Source organism: Mercenaria mercenaria, unplaced genomic scaffold, assembly GCF_021730395.1.
Source record: "Mercenaria mercenaria strain notata unplaced genomic scaffold, MADL_Memer_1 contig_4435, whole genome shotgun sequence".
In the NCBI taxonomy this organism is placed as follows: domain Eukaryota; kingdom Metazoa; phylum Mollusca; class Bivalvia; order Venerida; family Veneridae; genus Mercenaria; species Mercenaria mercenaria.
The window spans coordinates 39083-56829 of NW_026462663.1; the positions used below are offsets into that span (position 1 = coordinate 39083).

The 17747-nt window shown below is 35.2% G+C and overlaps 1 protein-coding gene across 1 annotated transcript; it reads left to right on the forward strand.

Annotated features, from left to right (window-relative positions):
• The first annotated feature begins 927 nt into the window (after positions 1-927).
• LOC128553880 (uncharacterized) lies at positions 928-12178 on the forward strand. Its single transcript, XM_053535071.1, has 3 exons — positions 928-1066; positions 5225-5443; positions 9769-12178. Exons 1-3 carry the CDS (start codon positions 928-930, stop codon positions 10458-10460), a joined length of 1050 nt encoding a protein of 349 aa, XP_053391046.1. The 3' UTR covers positions 10461-12178.
• Positions 12179-17747: the final 5569 nt, after the last annotated feature.

Below are 17747 nucleotides of genomic sequence, written 5' to 3' on the forward strand. Positions count from 1 at the left end.
TTCTCTGAGACAATATCAGATTCTGTGAAATAGACTGGCACTAATTTTGTCACTATTATGGAAAACAAAACAAAATCACAAAAATCTGAAATTTTGTGACAAATTCTTTACTATCAGTCTAGTGGCTAGCCTACTTCTAGGTATACAGACACTAAATAGAAATATTGCGGGAAAAAATGGTAATCGCATAATAGCAGATTCAAATTGTCCTCAGTGTTTTTGGCTCTGTAGAGCCACTTTCCTTATTTTCTTTGCAATTCTTTAACTAAAATCACATGGCAGATCTATGCTGGACATGTAGGTAGCATTTTCATAATGAAATAACAGCATGACAAAAATTTTCATGGAAACTTAGATCATACACCACCAATTTGGGGTCTCATTTTTTAGCTGATTTTGCAGTTTGTGTGTTTGACTGAAAATATTTTTCTTGCATCAAACATGACCCCAACTTTTGTTTTGATTTTTATTTAGCACTGACAATATTCCCCAAGAAAATGTAGTTTACAGACATTTAAAATGGGTCCTGATGTGTCCTGCGGACATTGGAAATTGGTCAATTTTATATAGAATAAAGAACCAAAACTATTTAGTGTGCTAAAACCGCTAACACTCTTCATAACACATACCACTAAGTAGGTACAGATACTAAACATTTATTTTGAAAGTGATTACAGTTGAACCGGCCTAAATGGCAGCCAATCAGCTAACTTCCCAAACTGACTTCACATTCTTATTATAAATTGTCTGAAGCAATCACCTGCTTTAAACAACCACTTAATACTTCCAAATAGGCATCAAAATAAAGAATATTAAATAAACAGTCACAGAAGATTATACTGCCTCAATGGCTCAATGGTTATGTAAGCTAAGTGTTCCGTTAGGGCAAACGCCTGCTCCCTGTAAACGCAAAGACAAAATTGTACGATGGCGGAGTATGACAGTACGATGGTGAAGTGTAACCGTACGATTGATAAGTGTGACAGTACAATGGCAAAGTGCAGTATTACAATGGTGCACGGCAATACAATGGCTATGCATGACAGTACGATGGTGAAGCGCGACAGTACAATGGTCATACTACAATTGTGAAGCACGACAGTGCGATGGCGAAGCATGACACTGATGACGAAGTGTGATAGTACGATGGCAAAGCACAACAGTATGACGGGCTGTTACCATTGTACTGTTGCACTTTGCCATCATACTGTGGCGCTTCACCTTCATACTGTCGTGTTATCACAATTGTACAGTTGCGCATTGCCATTGTACTGTCACACTTCGCTATCTTTCCGTCGTACCTTCATGTTTCATGCTCACTGGGAGTAGATGCTGGCCCTAATGGAATACCATGGTTTTGTGTGTCTCTGTTGTGTTATACCAAAGATGTTGGAAAAGTACTGGTAATTAACTCCCTTGCTTGACACTCAACATTTAACTTGAGGGGTTGTTTCAGATGATTTTATAAGCTTATGGTCACTCTCATGTTATACTTTATCATAATCATGCAAATCTAATAATTATAAAATTATTAATTTTGCATAGTATCATAAATGTCAATCATATATTGTACCTGTCCAATTTTTATAATATACTGTATCTATTGTGGCAATTCAAAGAGTTTTTAATACACATTTAAATAAATACTATAGGTACATGTTCAAAATATATACTTTACCAAACTTATTGGCACTTTAAATATTTTAATACTTCTAAATATTGGTATTTAATTGCAGTAAGCAACAATTTTTGTTACCTCCCTTTTATAAATACAGCACATGAATCAAGCATGTTTCTTACTTAGATATATGTTTTTCATTAGTATTAACAGTTTATGCCAGAGAAATAAAGGTACATAGTACACACCTAGGTTAGTTCAGAATAAAGAATATTTTAGATGGTGGGAAATTGCACAGGATTAAGTTTTTTTTTCGTTACTCTTGTCAGGGCCTCATTCACTTTCTTTATTTTGGTATGTTGTAAGCAGAAAAATCGAAATAATTTAGTAAATACAGAAAATTATGCACTTGAATTTTAGTAGAGATTTCAATAAACATAATTAGGACTGTTGATTGTTAGGCACTGTGTATTTACCTATCGGTTTTCCTTTGTCATATTCTCATTGTTGTAAGCAACTTCAAACTTTGTTGTTATTTTTGAGGTTGTGGATACCATTGCAAATAAATGCAAAGGAAGTGGAGATCAACATGTATTTCTGAACTAATGAGAAGGGGTATCTTCTGCTTTTCTCTTTGTCTACATTACTTGATTTTCCATATATGGCATTTCTACCATTGTCAGCGAGGTCAGGAAGTATAACGATGAAATATTTGTTTATTGAATATTGTTTTATAAATGCTATATGCAGTACACGTAGTAACATTTCATTTATCTAATATCAGTTTTATTTTACACAGGCCTACTATACTGTACTAAGCTATACATATCATGCCTGAAGAGTTTGGTGTTGTCAGTCCTTCAAAACTAAATGAAATGACATGAAATCATCAGAACTGTTGATACAATCTCTCAAAACAAGTTTCAGGCCTGTGTGTCAAAGAAATGTTGTGAAATATACAAGTTTTGAAAATAATTGGGAAATATCTTGACATGGTAGCCATCTTGAATTTCTTCGTTAAGTCTTAACAAACATTATAAAGTACCTGCTAATGTGAATTAAAGTTTGCGTTAAATTTATCGTTAAACTGCATAGTTTAACAGAATTATTGTATTAACATTTCACCATCAACAGATTTTTTAACGGAAAAAAATAACGAAATATTTAACGAAGCTGCGCTAATTTAACAAAATTTTTATTGTTAAAAATTCTGAACAACCGAACAGTTTAACAGCAAAATTTAAGAAAATAATTAACGAGCCTTCAGCTATTTAACGAAAATATCATTGTTAAATATTTAACGAAATGCCAATATTGTTTATAGATAATTTTGTTATCGCGGAGCTGAAGACGAATTAAGTAAAACGCTTTCAGTGTTGATGTCAAATTTGAATGCATATGATTCTCCAGTAATTCTGAGTAATTAAGTCGACTATTATGAATATAACTTTAAGAAAATATCTGTTAAATGTCCACCGGCATAGTCGTCTTAAACTTACTTTAATCTTGTTTAAATAAAACTGCAAACAATGCATGTAATATGCACATTTTCTAATGATAACAGCATAGACAATTATTTGTGCTGACATTGATTTGTATTGCATTTTCGACAAAGTCCTTTTTTCTAGGTACTGATTAAAACCAGATATTAATAACATATTTTCCCTTATTGTATGTTATATTTCTTGTAACGTTTGGAAATAATCTTATTTCAGATTCAACACCATAAGATTAGTCAAAAATATTTTATTTCAAGAGGTCGAAGCTACATGTAAAAATGCATTGTAAATTAGGTGGGTGGGGTACATAATAAACAATTAAAATAACTTAAATATACTTTCTACTGAAAAAGTGCCAATATAATATATTTGATATGTCCAATTGGTTTGTTTAATAACATCATAACCTATATCATAAGCATTTTTACTAATATTTTCAATCATTATTCAGCAGTATTATTTTCGTAAACGGCCGCCATATTGATGACCTCATTTCCGGATCCAGTCGCGGTCCACAGAAGAGATATATACATATTATTTTTGTCTTCGACCAAGGAACAAATTGGTATATGTGGCTATATTTCTCAACTTGTTTCGAGCGGGATTACGAATGGCCGTGGACTATAATGTTAATTGTGCGATAAATATGCGATACGTTAAATGCATAAATCGGTCTTAAAGATGTTTTAATACCAACAAAAATGGTGTTCTAATAAATTTGAGTTACATGTTTACAACAAAAAATGATCATAGGCTAATTTCAATAGCCATTCAGATGCGAGGAAAATGAAAAATATTTACTCTGCTATTTACCTGGATTTATCCTGCCATTTTGCTATTCTTCAATTCTGCTGGAGTTGTTCAGTTATTCTGCTATTCTTCTATTCTGCTCGAGTTATTCTGCTATTTTGCTGGAGTCATTCTGTTATTCTGCTGTAGTAATTCTGCTTTTCGTCTATTCTCCTGGAGTTATTATGTTATTCTGTTGGAGTTATTCTGCTATTCTGCTACCCTTCTTATTTCACAGAGAGACTAGTTATCCTGAAAAATCTGTACCATGACCTACTCACCTATTTTTTGGCTCTTGTCCTCCTTCTACTCTTCCTTTGTCTGTATTAAAATCTCTGTTCAGATAAATCCTACACTTTGCCAGGCTCTTGGTCAAAATGTTTTCCGTGAATTTTAATTTTTGTAATATTTGTAATTGCTTTTGGTATTTGGCGGATAGTTGTATCAAAAGACTTTCTAGATCTGGCGTCTATAGCAGCTAGCTGAATTATATTTGCATCGACTCATGAAAACAAGATTATGAATTAATTAAGATTTCGTGTGATATTCAATATTTGTTATATTTGTTCACACATCAAAGCAATTGTTTGGTTCTTGGCGGCGAATTCATTTTCAGGAGAAAGTCGTCGATTTATATTAAGTTTACTTCAATCGTTATGTCAGTTGATACAGATATGGCCAACGATCATGAAACTTCTTATGAAGGTTGATCATAGCCAGCAGATGATCCCTATTGATTTTGAGGTCAATAGGTCAAAGTACGGGCAAGTTCGGTTTTGACGTTGACTTAGTTCTGTATTATAGAGCCAGATGTATGAGAAATATATGCCCCTCAAATGAAATGTGGTTTTATTTCCAATGAATTCTGCCCTTTGAGATGATAAAATATTTCACGATTCGGTAATAAATGGTCAATCATGAATATAACTTCCATTTAAAATGATTATTTTCTAATTTAACTTTTTAACCACTTAATTTAATTAATTGAAACAATAGTAGAGATTAAAAATTAAACCTTTACAGACATGTACATTTATTATTTTTGCGTTGTCACATGCTATAGATAATTGTAAAGTTAATATGATTGTCAATAGCGCGCTTGTTTCAGTATAACAAGGGTACATTGATAGACGGTTAAATATCGATGGGATTGTTTGATGGATATCTGTCAATACTACAAGATTACCTTTTACACAGTAGGGAACTTTTTTTTGCCTCGCAATACACCACTCGATACTTTATATACATGCTATCTATGTATAAAGAAAGCAAAACAATATAGACTTTAGACTCCTAGACTGTTTCTTTATACTCTTAGGAAAGCCAGATGTCACAGAAACAGCTCAAAAAGAAATTACTGGAGAAAAATTTGCTAAAGACCAAAATGACCTGCTTTCACAAGATACAGTTAAGACTTTCGCAAAGGCCATGGAATCAGTTGGTGCTTTGATTTACAACGGTGATGTTATTGGAACAGTATTCAGAGCAGGAGATTCTTTTGTTTTAACAGCATTTCATGTGATTCGAATCGTAGTTGGTAGGTGTTTTAAAAGCAAATTAAGCTGACAGCTACAATTATTTGATCTAGACAACAAAAACTTATTATTTCAGCAGTTTCGGAGGAGCATGTACATTGTTAAACGTGGTCTATTACATTAAAACAATTTTACCTCACCTGTCGCGTAGTGATAAGGTGAACTTTTGTGATCGCCCTTCGTTCATCGTTCGTCTGTCCGTTATCCGTCCGTTGTCGTCTATCAATTTCGTGTGAACACGATAGAAACCACATTTTGCTATCAATTTTAATCGATTTTTTTACACAATTTGTATTGGCATAATATATCGGATTTCATCGAAAACGGACTAGATCGTATGATGAGTTCAAGAAAAATGTCCCATTAAAGGGCCAAATCTGCTACTTTTGGCCTGTGAACACGATAGAGTCTACATTATGCAATCAGCTTTAATCAAACTCGTATTGGCATACTATCTCATTTCCTTTTGAAAACTAGTCAGATCTTTCGGCTTGTGAACGCGACAGATACCACAGTTTGCAATCAACTTTTATCACATTTATACGCAACTGGTATTGGCAGTTCCTGTCCCAGATAGTCCTCCGATTGATCCCTTTAATCGATTGATCCCAGTTGCTAATTTTTTCCTTTAGGACACTATAGAAGTGGCATTTTATATTTGATTTAAACAACACTTACACACACCTTAAGTTACAGTATAATCCTGGATGCTTTTAAATGCCGGCTACATTTTATCATGGGTCCTAGAGTTACTGTCCCTGAAAGGGGCAAATTTCGGCCCTTTCAGCCATATTGATGTTTCATGTATGCTTTTATTTGATACAAACTAGCACAAAAATGATTGGCTTGATCACCTCTAGACTTTAATCGAAATTGGGTCATGCCGGGTCAAAGGATAGGTCACCTGGGCAAATCAAAAGAAACGTTTGCTAACAACATGGAATGTTTATCTTGATGATATCTAGGCAAACTATGAACCTTGGTTATAGGGGATCAAAAATGAGGTCACCCGGTCAACTCAAAGGAAAGCTTGTTAACAGGCCAAATTTAAAATCTAATCTTCATAAAATGTTGTCAGAATGTTTATCTTGAAAAGTCCTAAGCCAGGTCTGAAACTGAGACATATGGTGTCAAAAACTAGGTCACCCGTCATATCAAAGGGAAGGCTTGTTAACACTATTGTTCATTTAATATGCATGAAACTTTGTCAGAATGTTTTTCTGTATGGAATACCGTTTGATTATTTTTTAAACCGGGTCATGTGGGGTCTAAAAATAGATCACCAGATCAATTCAAAGAATAAGCTTAGGGGCGCATATTTTATTCTAACTTCATAAAATTCGATCAGAATGCTTGTTATTATGAAGTTTTGGATGATTTCAAAACTTGGTTTCTTGGGGTCAAAACCTAGGTCACTAAGTCAGATCTAAGGAAGGGCTTGAGACCATGTTTTGCTTACTGGAACTTTGTCAGAATGTTTGTTTTTATAAATTTCTTGACAAGTTGAAAATTGGTCAGAATATTTGTCTAAATGAAATCACTAGGTAATTTTAAGATGTTAACACTGTTACGGTGTGTTACTTAGGTGAACGACCTTAGGCCATCTTGGCCCTTTTGTATTATATTTATAATATATAATTTCCTGTATTCTGAGAGAAATTTATTTAAGGAATAAATGATCATTTACATATAGTCAGATATCTTTTGGGAAATCTATACAGCTTTTATTGTTTATATAATATAAAACTTTATAATACCAACCCCCACCCGATAATCTCGGCTCCTACCTTGAAATATGAAATTATTTAAGACGCATGTTTAATTTGGTTTTTGATAAGACTTTTGTTTCAATATTTGCATTTTATCTATATATCTAGATATTTGAACATTCTTTACCAGAAGGCAATTTTCATTTCTGTATGTAGTTTCAAAATTCATTTTTTTCTACTCTATCGTTTTCGTTCAAACAAGACATGTCAAAATTTTGGTACAGAAGATAGAAACGCTGCTTAGATGTTAACTGTCTGCAGTAACGTAGATACTGTTGAACAATTGCCTTAAACCATAACTAAACGAAAATAACAACCTTAAAACAATGACGTCATAGATATATATGTCTACCCCCTCGCCACACAGACACACACACACTACAGAAGACCTATTGTTTTTCCCTGCCAGTATGTCCGTCTGTCTTTCCGTCCGTCACACTTCATTAAAACCATTTGACCTAGAGCATTCACACTTTATAGGGTGGCAGGGCTTATGGAGTAAACGACCCCTATTGTTTTGGGTCACTCCTTCAAAGGCCAGTATCACAGGGCCTGCACATGGAAAACCATCTCCGATCTATAATTTCAGAAGCACTTGACAGAATACTGAAACTTTCTAGGATGATGGGATGTGCAGAGTAGATGGCCCCTATCGATAGTGTTAAAGGTCAAGTTCACAGGGGTCTGAACATGATAAACCATTTCCAATTAATGACTTGAGATCGAGTTGAATTTTAAAACTTCATAGGATGATTAGACGCGCGGAATAGTTGATTTTTGTGTCATTCTGTATAAAGTCAAGGTCACAAAGGACAGAACATGGAAATCCGTTTCCGGTCAGTAACGTTCCAACTTTATAGGTTGACAGGGCTTACAGAGTAAATGAAACCTCTAAATTTTTGGGGTCACTCTGTTAAAGGTTAAGGTCACAGGGGCCTGGGCATGGAAAACAATGGTCGATAACTTGAAATCTACTTGATCCAGAATGTTAAAATTTAATGAGATAATTGGACATGCAGAGAAAATAACATATATTGATTTTCGGGTCACTGTATCAAAGGTCATTGTCACGTCAGACAGAATATGGAAATCCAAAGTCAGTAACTTGATAACCATTCAACCTAGAATTTTCAAACTTCAAGGTTTTTGGGGTCAGAGATGTTATCCATCCTTCACACATTTTAAATCAATAATTGGAGGACCGTTTGACCTATAAACTTCAGATGATAGTAACAGATAAGCTATCCACTAATATTTTTGTGGTAACTGAATAAAAAGTCAAGGTCACAGGACCTGAACATGGAAGACCGTTTCTGATCAATAACTTTGACTCAGAATGATGAAACTTCAGGATGAATAAAATTTATAGTAGATGACCCCTATTGCAGGGATCAGAACATTTAAAACGGTTTCCGATCAGTAACATGAGAATCATTTGATCCAGAACTTTTAATCTTTATAGGATGAAAGGACTAAAAGAGTAGATTACTGCGATCATTTTTTTTGGGAGGGGGTGGGGGGTGTCACTTGAGCTAGGATCAATAAATTCTGTAATAAGATCCTTTGGAGGCAGACAATGCAACCAAGAATAATACTAGCAGACTCGGTTTGATTGAGTTTGTTCATGAGAGGTAATGAAATGTGCAATACCTCTTACGCCCCATAGCACCGGCTCTCTATTACACATAATTATGTTGAATTGACTCCAAGATCCAAAAGGACCAGAAAACACTGAACAACACTGAATTACAGGGTTTTGAACTTAGAACACTTTTTCGAATCCATTCCTTGAGAACAACTTGACCCAGAATGTTTAAACTTAATAGGATGATTGGAAATGTAGAGTAGGTGACCCCAACTGTTATCGGCGTAACTCGGTAAAAAGCCAATGTTACATGGGCCTCATCATAGAAAACGTTTCCAATAGATAACTTGAGACCAGCTTAGCTGAGAATGTTGAAACTTAATGGGATGATAAGACATGCCAAGTAGATGATCACTATTGCAACCAATTATCAGCGTCTCTTTTACTTTCGCTCCTTTCTCCTATTGACTTCTTGCCTGCATGAATATGCATTGGTGGAGACATGCGCTTTTCTACAAAAGCATCTTCTAGTTTGAATAGATATTCTTATTAGTAACTAATTCATCCCAGTGTTGTTAATTGGTTGAATGATTACCATGTTTTATTATTATATTTTATTTCTTTCACTTTTGAGGAAGTGATCAAGGGATTGATTCATTTGTTTTCAAAATGTATCTGAATTGTGCTTTGATGAATCATAAAGAACTATCAGGTTTTGTTCAGAATCAACTCAGTATGTTGAGTAGAAACAGAATTATCTTCATGTAATCGTGACAAAAAAAAAACACTTAGTATTTTCATCCGCAATTAAATAAAATCATCTTTCATGGTGATTTTGGTAGAACCATTGGATTTGTTATTTTCGTACATCGGTTACAGAAGTTTGTTAAGATATTTTCAAAATAGTGTTCATGACCAACTATCTAGAGCTGTGTGATATTTTGCACCTTTTGGTATTTTTGTCTGATTTCAGATGTACACCGGAATGATCATTATGATTTGTCACTTCTGGATAGGGAAAATGTCTGGATAAACTTCAATGCATCAGTGGCAGATCCAGTCCGTGTTGTGTACAGAGTATGTTGGGAATTTTCTAGTGACGATCCTAGTTTGGACTTTGCCGTTCTCCGAATAAAAAACCCAGAGCATCTGCCTAACAAGATGTTCCTAGATAAAGACAGTTTTAAAAGGTTACAGGCAAGAACGCTGTCAGGCATTGGATATGGACACCCTGAACAAAGCAGTAAATGCCGAAAATATTTGGATCCTAATTGTCAACTTATTTTTGCAATTGATGATAGAATTTCATCTTGTAAAAAGTGGCTTCAGGGTGAAATGAAATATTATCAATCTATTGTACATCATCATGCAGGTCCTCCTCTTGTTGATAATAGTTATGTAGGTATTGATACACAACGAAACGTTTTCTTGGATATTGCCATGGAGCATGGAGGTTCTGGCTCTCCGTTTCTTACTAACAGTGGAATGGTTGTAGGCATTTTAACTCATGGTCATCCAGAATTTGTTTTTCAATTGCCATTGTTAAGTCGCAACAATTTTCCGAAAGACAAAAGGTTTGAATCAGTCCTGAGACTAGACTGTGTTTATCAACACATATTACCAAGAAACCCAGAGCTTGCCAATAACCTTTTTAGTATTTGTTGATCAGGTATGATGTAAACATAAGCACTTAGGATCAAATAAGAAGTTTGTATGAATTTGAATGAACAGGCATGGCACAAGATGTATTTAAAAAGCATTTTCCCTTTTCATGAAATAATACATATATCTGGATGGATTTGTTCCTCTTTTTTTTTTTTTTCATTTTTTGTTAAGCTCTGTTAAATTCCTGATTTACAACACCTGATTTCAAATCATTCTTTTGAGAATGCTTAGCCATCTGCGCTTAAATTTCATTGAATTGATTGCCTGTTGTCATTGTTTTTGGAACTGCCAGTTAAATAGATCAAAATCAAAATAACCTAGAGGCTGAAAATTTAACCATACATGTATATAATAATTTCATATGATTATTGTAAGTGGTCAGGACTCCTATAATTTTAAGGTCAGTAGATAAACTGTCAAGGTTATGCTGACCGTCTGTCTAAAATGATTTCTAATAAATAAATGAAGTCTCTTTGTTCTGTGACTGTCAGTCTTCATAAAGTCAAAGAAATTGGTAAAATAACTATGCACTGTCTGTGAAAAGAATGAAACATGGACTGATTGTAGATGGCTGTATTTTCCTTCGTTTTTGACTGGGAAGAAAGTTGTAGACATTCAAAATGGCCACCAAAATCCATGATGGCCGCCGTATTTAACATTTTTGTAAAAGATACTCTAGCATTGTATAAATGGCGAGGAGAAAAAATAAAAAAATGTAGCAGAAAGTAGTATTTACATACATATAAGCTCTACATACAAACAGAAAAATTCAATATGGCAGGCTAATCCAAAATGGACGCCATTTTTTTCCATAAAAATCGTTCCTCAAATGGACAAATTATGCAAAAATTAATAAACGTTGCTACATGTAGAATATAAATATGTGAATTACACTACTCAATCAATTTTACAGCGGATAAACAAATTCAATATGGCCGACAAATTTCAAGATGACTGCAACAAAATATTTATTGATGAAAATTGACTTTGTCTATCTGTTTGAAAATTTTGAAACATTGCATAGTACCGGTAGTTTATATATTTGTATAATACGCTCCTCGAACAATTGTAAAACGGACATTCAATAAATAATTCTAATATTGCTTATTAAATTAAAAATTGATGCCATTAAATAATTTTCAATAAAATTCTTGCGTCAATTGAGGATATTGTATTAATATTGTGAGACGTTGCATGATGCTTTAAAATTTTGTAAAATAGGTTCAAAAAAATTATGTACTTACATTTGGTAGATATGTCATGGATATAAGACCAATAGAATCCAAGATGGCCGAAAAATTAGGAGGAATTGATTTACTTCGGAAATGCACAACTGATCTCGTATATCTACCGCAGGTCATAGTTATTGCCATTGGATTAATTATCAATATACAGCCCTGATTGCTTATGGTGGTATGTGTTGCTCTTCTGTCAATGACTGACCCTACATTTAACATGCCATTTTAATTTAAACATGTTTCATTGCAGCAATTGATGAAACTTTTAAAAAAAAATGATTGAGAAGTCGGACAAATAACAATGTTTAGTATATGTACCACACTCATGATATGTCGCAGAAAGGCTGCCAATAGAGACAAATTTGTTGTTCTTTATGTGTTAACGACTCCATTTTGGCAGTATTGACATTAATTGACACAATAATTGTATTGCACATGTTTTTTTTTTCATACGAAATTTGTTAAAATAAGCATTTCTTTTTCATTGTATGATTGTGTATTTGTATTGAAATTTGAAGTAAATAAATATGATTAAATCAAAAATTAAATCATACGAAAGGAAAACAAAGTAGATCTACTTATATAATCGCATTATAACACTACCCTATGACATCGCAGATGCCATACTATATGCTTCGATGTTGCTTTTAGGGGAATTGCTGGTTTTTCCCATTTTCAAATCAAAATAATTGGGTCTGACCAGTTTTGAGAACGTCCTAGAAGAATTCCCATGCGATGTCACATCTGTTGAGAATTCTTCCAAGAACCTTTACATGTGTTGTTGAAGTACCATGGTGAATACTCAATAAATGCTTTAGTGGGATTCGTTTTAAGTCTGTTAAAATTGCAGCCACACATCAATTACGAATTAGACAGATTTGACTTCATTTTTGTTTTTAACTGGGAAGCAAGTTGTAAATATTCAACATGGCCGCCAAAAATCAAAGATGTACACTTTAGGCCACACCAATCTGAAAAGTTGTTAATCGGAGTTTTTTTTCTGTAAAAAAAATTGAGGCGGCGAGCAAAAAAATAATCTTCATTTGGCGGTCGGTTGACTAATAAAAACCTTAAAATAGAATGTATAGCCCTTTTACATCAGTAAATAATTCCACAGGGATTGAGAAAATCTGATCTGCAGACGCACAACAAAACGAACTAGTGGGAAAATGTGATAACACTGGCATACAGTACACTGTAATCAAATAATGTATGCTTTTAAAAATGCTGTTAGAAAATATGTAATAAACAACAATGCATAACCTTAAACCCTACTTATCACATACATGTACATATGTGACTTGAGTATTTACTGCTATGAAAATGTAGCATTTTAGCTGACTTTACAATTCTTTTAATACATCAAATATCTCTGTAAGTGTTACTAGACCTATCAAAGCTTTTGATTTGAAACTTAGAATAATTATTAACTGTCAAAGTCTACATCAGGAGAAACAATACTCTTAAGTCTGATCTAGACAGAGTGATGTCCCCTTTTAAACATAGAATATGTTATTTAAGTTTTATATAATAATCAATATTTCTGTTATATTCAAAGCTTCTGGCTATTATGCCCCTTTTCTGGCCAAGCTCTGATTCAGAAAAGTCAATCATGATGCCTTATGTACTGTAGTTCTATAAATAAACGTCGGACTTCAATATTTTACGATTTTGACATTTCATAATTATAGTCCGACGTTTTATCGAAATTATAAATTTCCCTTTAGAGCGTCTTGCGGAAGGTTTTACAAGTTCACGGTGGAAGTGACTGAAAAGCGATAACTAAATACTAACAACGGACAAAGGAACCTACTTTACACACCAATTGAACATACTGTCTTATTGAATATATTGAAGATCTGTCAGCACTCTCCAAGTGAAATTTACATCCATGTACTTTCACAACACAACACGAAACTGTCAAATCTTCTTTATTATAAAGAATGATTTTGAGACGACAAAATAGTCTCACGGTCGGCATTGAAAAAAAAAGCAGCCGGGTACTTACGCATTGTCTATGTTGTATGCATATGTTTATAATCGATGGGTGTAATCAGCATTTATTGGTTTTAATTTAATTAAAAGTTGTTTCAATAAATTATTAGTTCATATCAAAGCAGTTTGAAAGACTAGTCCACGTGTATTCGGCTGTACCTATGCGTTAAATAATGACCGCAGATTTTTCACTTGTGCCGTGGGCTAAACGTATTTTTCGTGTAAGCATGTATAATTGATTCTATATATCTTTTCAGTGTTGTATTGTTCATGATATTTCATTCAATTACGCTAGAAGAATCTGTGTAATGTGTCAGGGAAATGATTTGAGGTGCAGGTTTTTTACGGTAAATCAATGTATCACGTGTTTGAGAGTTTTCCTACATTACATTTCAAAAAAAGGTCAAGATCTGTGCTATGCAAACGACTGTCAATCGATTAAACTTGACACAGGGACATGTTGAACGTCCAAATATTAAAAGTGCAAGTTTAATGTTATTGAATTATATGTACTATAGCAGCTCTTTTTCTAACTTTAAACTTTCATAACATATTAAATTTGTTGAAAGAAAGTCTCAATTAAGGTCTGGAATGGAGATTAACGTGCATTAACATTAGTCTACTAAATGACTGGAAATGTTGAAAATCGAAACTGGTCTGAAAACAACTCATGACGTAAATTCTTTACATCATCAACTTTCGTATGCAAATGCTGATCATTTGGACAGGCAGAAAACAGATAAGTGATATGCATCAACAAATATTTACCCTTACCAAATTAATGTAGATTGTTGTTATCAAATGAATTAGTACTGTTTCTTCATCCTGTTTTCAATTAAATAAATCGATTTTGCAACATGTAATTTGGTAATCATTTGAAAAAATGGCGTAACTGCATAAAGGGGAAATAACTTTTATGCAACTAAATATAAGTTTATACTCAATGTCTATATCAGTAAATAATACAAAGTTGTTACTTGGTTTAAATATTCTTTTATTTTGGCATAACTGGCCTTAACAAACACCAGACTGAAAAGTATGACTAGATAAGAATAATGACATAGTTCAAAGTATATACATAGATGAACTTAAATCAGATAAAGTCTGGTGTAGAAAGTGAGCCAGTATGCCTCCTTCTTTCTTGGGAGTAGAGGCTTTAGATTAGTGGATAAGCACGCTGTTACTCGACTGTGTTGATCTAAACACGGACTAGAAACAAAGAACTGTGTTTCAGCGGCTGACGCATGCTTCGGTGCGGTTTTGAACAAAGAGCTCATGTTTCAGTGGCTCGATTTGATCACGTGATGCATTTATTATAATGAGCGTCGAAATTTTGTGTATTCGTCACGTGATGCATTTCTCATTTCTCAAGACGAGGCTCCGGAAGTTGATGTTTTCCAACGTTAAACGAAAGCAGAATTGTGTATTCGTTAAAGTACTTATCGTCACATGATACATTAATGAAAACGAGGCTCCGAAGGTTACACTAATGTAAACGGAAGTACATGTATGTATTTGTTACGCGCTAGCTTTAAAATGAGATTATGAAACGAAAGTAGATTCGTCACGTCTATACATACATTTCTTATAAACCACGTTTATTACATAAACTTCCATTTATACTCAATGTCTATATCAGTAAATAATACAAAGTTGTTACTTGGTTTAAATATTCTTTTATTTTGGCATAACTGGCCTTAACAAACACCAGACTGAAAAGTATGACTAGATAAGAATAATGACATAGTTCAAAGTATATACATAGATGAACTTAAATCAGATAAAGTCTGGTGTAGAAAGTGAGCCAGTATGCCTCCTTTCTTGGGAGTAGAGGCTTTAGATTAAAGCCTAACGACCAAAAGAACATAAGGATTTTTGGTGCATAGCTTCTTCCAAAATCTTATGTTTAGCCCAAAGAAAGAAGGTGGGAATCCTTGTTGAGCAATACTTAAGTAAAAGATATGTATTCTATGAACAAAACTACTTACTTAGCTTAAACCTTATGCAAATATTAATGTCACACAGATACACTTTCTTATAATCTTGTTTGCATGCATATATATGTGTTGAGAGTCCACGGTTTGACAGTTCAGTCATGTCGCTATCTAGACCTATAACCATAGGTCGCAACAGCGTGACAGCCAGCAACCACGTCATAACCCAGGTCAAAAACGTAGGCCGCAACGGTGTGACAGTTTTCAGTCATGTCACTACCCAGACCTATAACAATGGGTCGCAACGGTGTGACAGTTTTCAGATATGTCACTACCCAGACCTGTAACCATAGGTCGCATCGGTGTGACAAGTGCAACCAGCAACCACGTTATAACCCAGGTCTACAACGTAGGCCGCAACGGTGTGACAGTTTTCAGTCATGTCACTACCCATACCTATAACCATAGGTCACAACGGTGAGACAGTATTTCAGTCATGTCACTACCCAGACCAATACACTTAGGTCGAAAAGGCGTGACAGTTTTCAGTCATGTCATTACCAAGACCTATAACCATAGGTCGCAACGGTGTGACAGCCAGCAACCACGTCATAACCCAGGTCTACAACGTAGGTCGCAACGGTGTGACAGTTTTCAGTCATGACACTACCCAGACCTATAACCATGGGTCGCAACGGTGTGACAGTCTTTCAGTCATGTCCCTACCCAGACCTAAAACCATAGGTCGCAACGGTGTGACATGTGCAACCAGCAACCACGTCATAACCCAGGTCTACAACGTAGGCTGCAACGGTGTGACAGTTTTCAGTCATGTCACTACCCAGACCTATAACCATAGGTCACAACGGTGTGACAGTTTTTCAGTCATGTCACTACCCAGACCTATAACCATAGGTCGCAACGGTGTGACGGTTCGCAACCACGTCATAACCCACGCCTACAATGTAGGTCGCAACGGTGTGACAGTTTTCAGTCATGTCACTACCCAGACCTATAACAATAGGTCGCAATGGTGTGACAGTTTTTTCCGTTACGTCATTACCCAGACCTATAACCATAGGTCACAACGGTGTGACGGTTCGCAACCACGTCATAACCCACGCCTACAACGTAGGCTGCAACGGTTTGACAGTTTTCAGTCATGTCACTACCCAGACCTATAAACATAGGTCGCAACGGTGTGATAGTACGCAACCACGTCATAACCCAGGCCTACAACGTAGGCGCAACGGTGTGACAGTTTTCAGTCATGTCACTACCCAGACCTATAACCATGGGTCGCAACGGTGTGACAGTTTTTCAGTCATGTCACTACCCAGACCTAAAACCATAGGTCGCAACGGTATGACATGTGCAACCAGCTACCACGTCATAACCCAGGTCTACAACGTAGGCCGCAACGGTGTGACAGTTTTCATGTCACTACCCAGACCTATAACCAAAGGTCACAACGGTGTGACAGTCAGCAACCATGTCATAACCCAGGCCTACATCGTAGGTCGCAACGGTGTGACAGTTGTCAGTCATGACATTACCCAGACCTATAACAATAGGTCGCAACGGTGTGAAAGTTTTCAGACATGTCACTGCCCAGACCTATAACCATAGGTTACAACGGTGTGACAGTCCGCAACCACGTCATAACCCAGGCCTTACATGTTGGCCGCAACGGTATGGCAGTCCGCAACCACGTCATTACCCAGGCCTATCACGTAGGTCGCAACGGTATGACAGTCGCAACCTCGTTATAACCCAGACCTACACTTAGGTCGCAACGGTGTGACAATTTTTCCCGGTATGTGTTTTGATTTGAAAGTAAAATTGTTCACGGCAGCAAGCCACGTTAATTTCCTCATCAGTTTCGTAATGTCTAAACATTTTGATCTCCTTTTGTTAAGAATATTTACCGTAGCTTCATTGTCGCAATAAAACATAACTTTTTTACATTGCCAAAGTTTACTCCATACCACTGCCGCAGTTACGATAGGATACAATTCGCGGAATGCCATAGAAGCCGTTTCTGGAATTTGTTCGGGCCATTTGTTACAGAATCATTTCTTTTTATAGTAACCCGAAAAACCTTTAGTTGAACTAGCGTC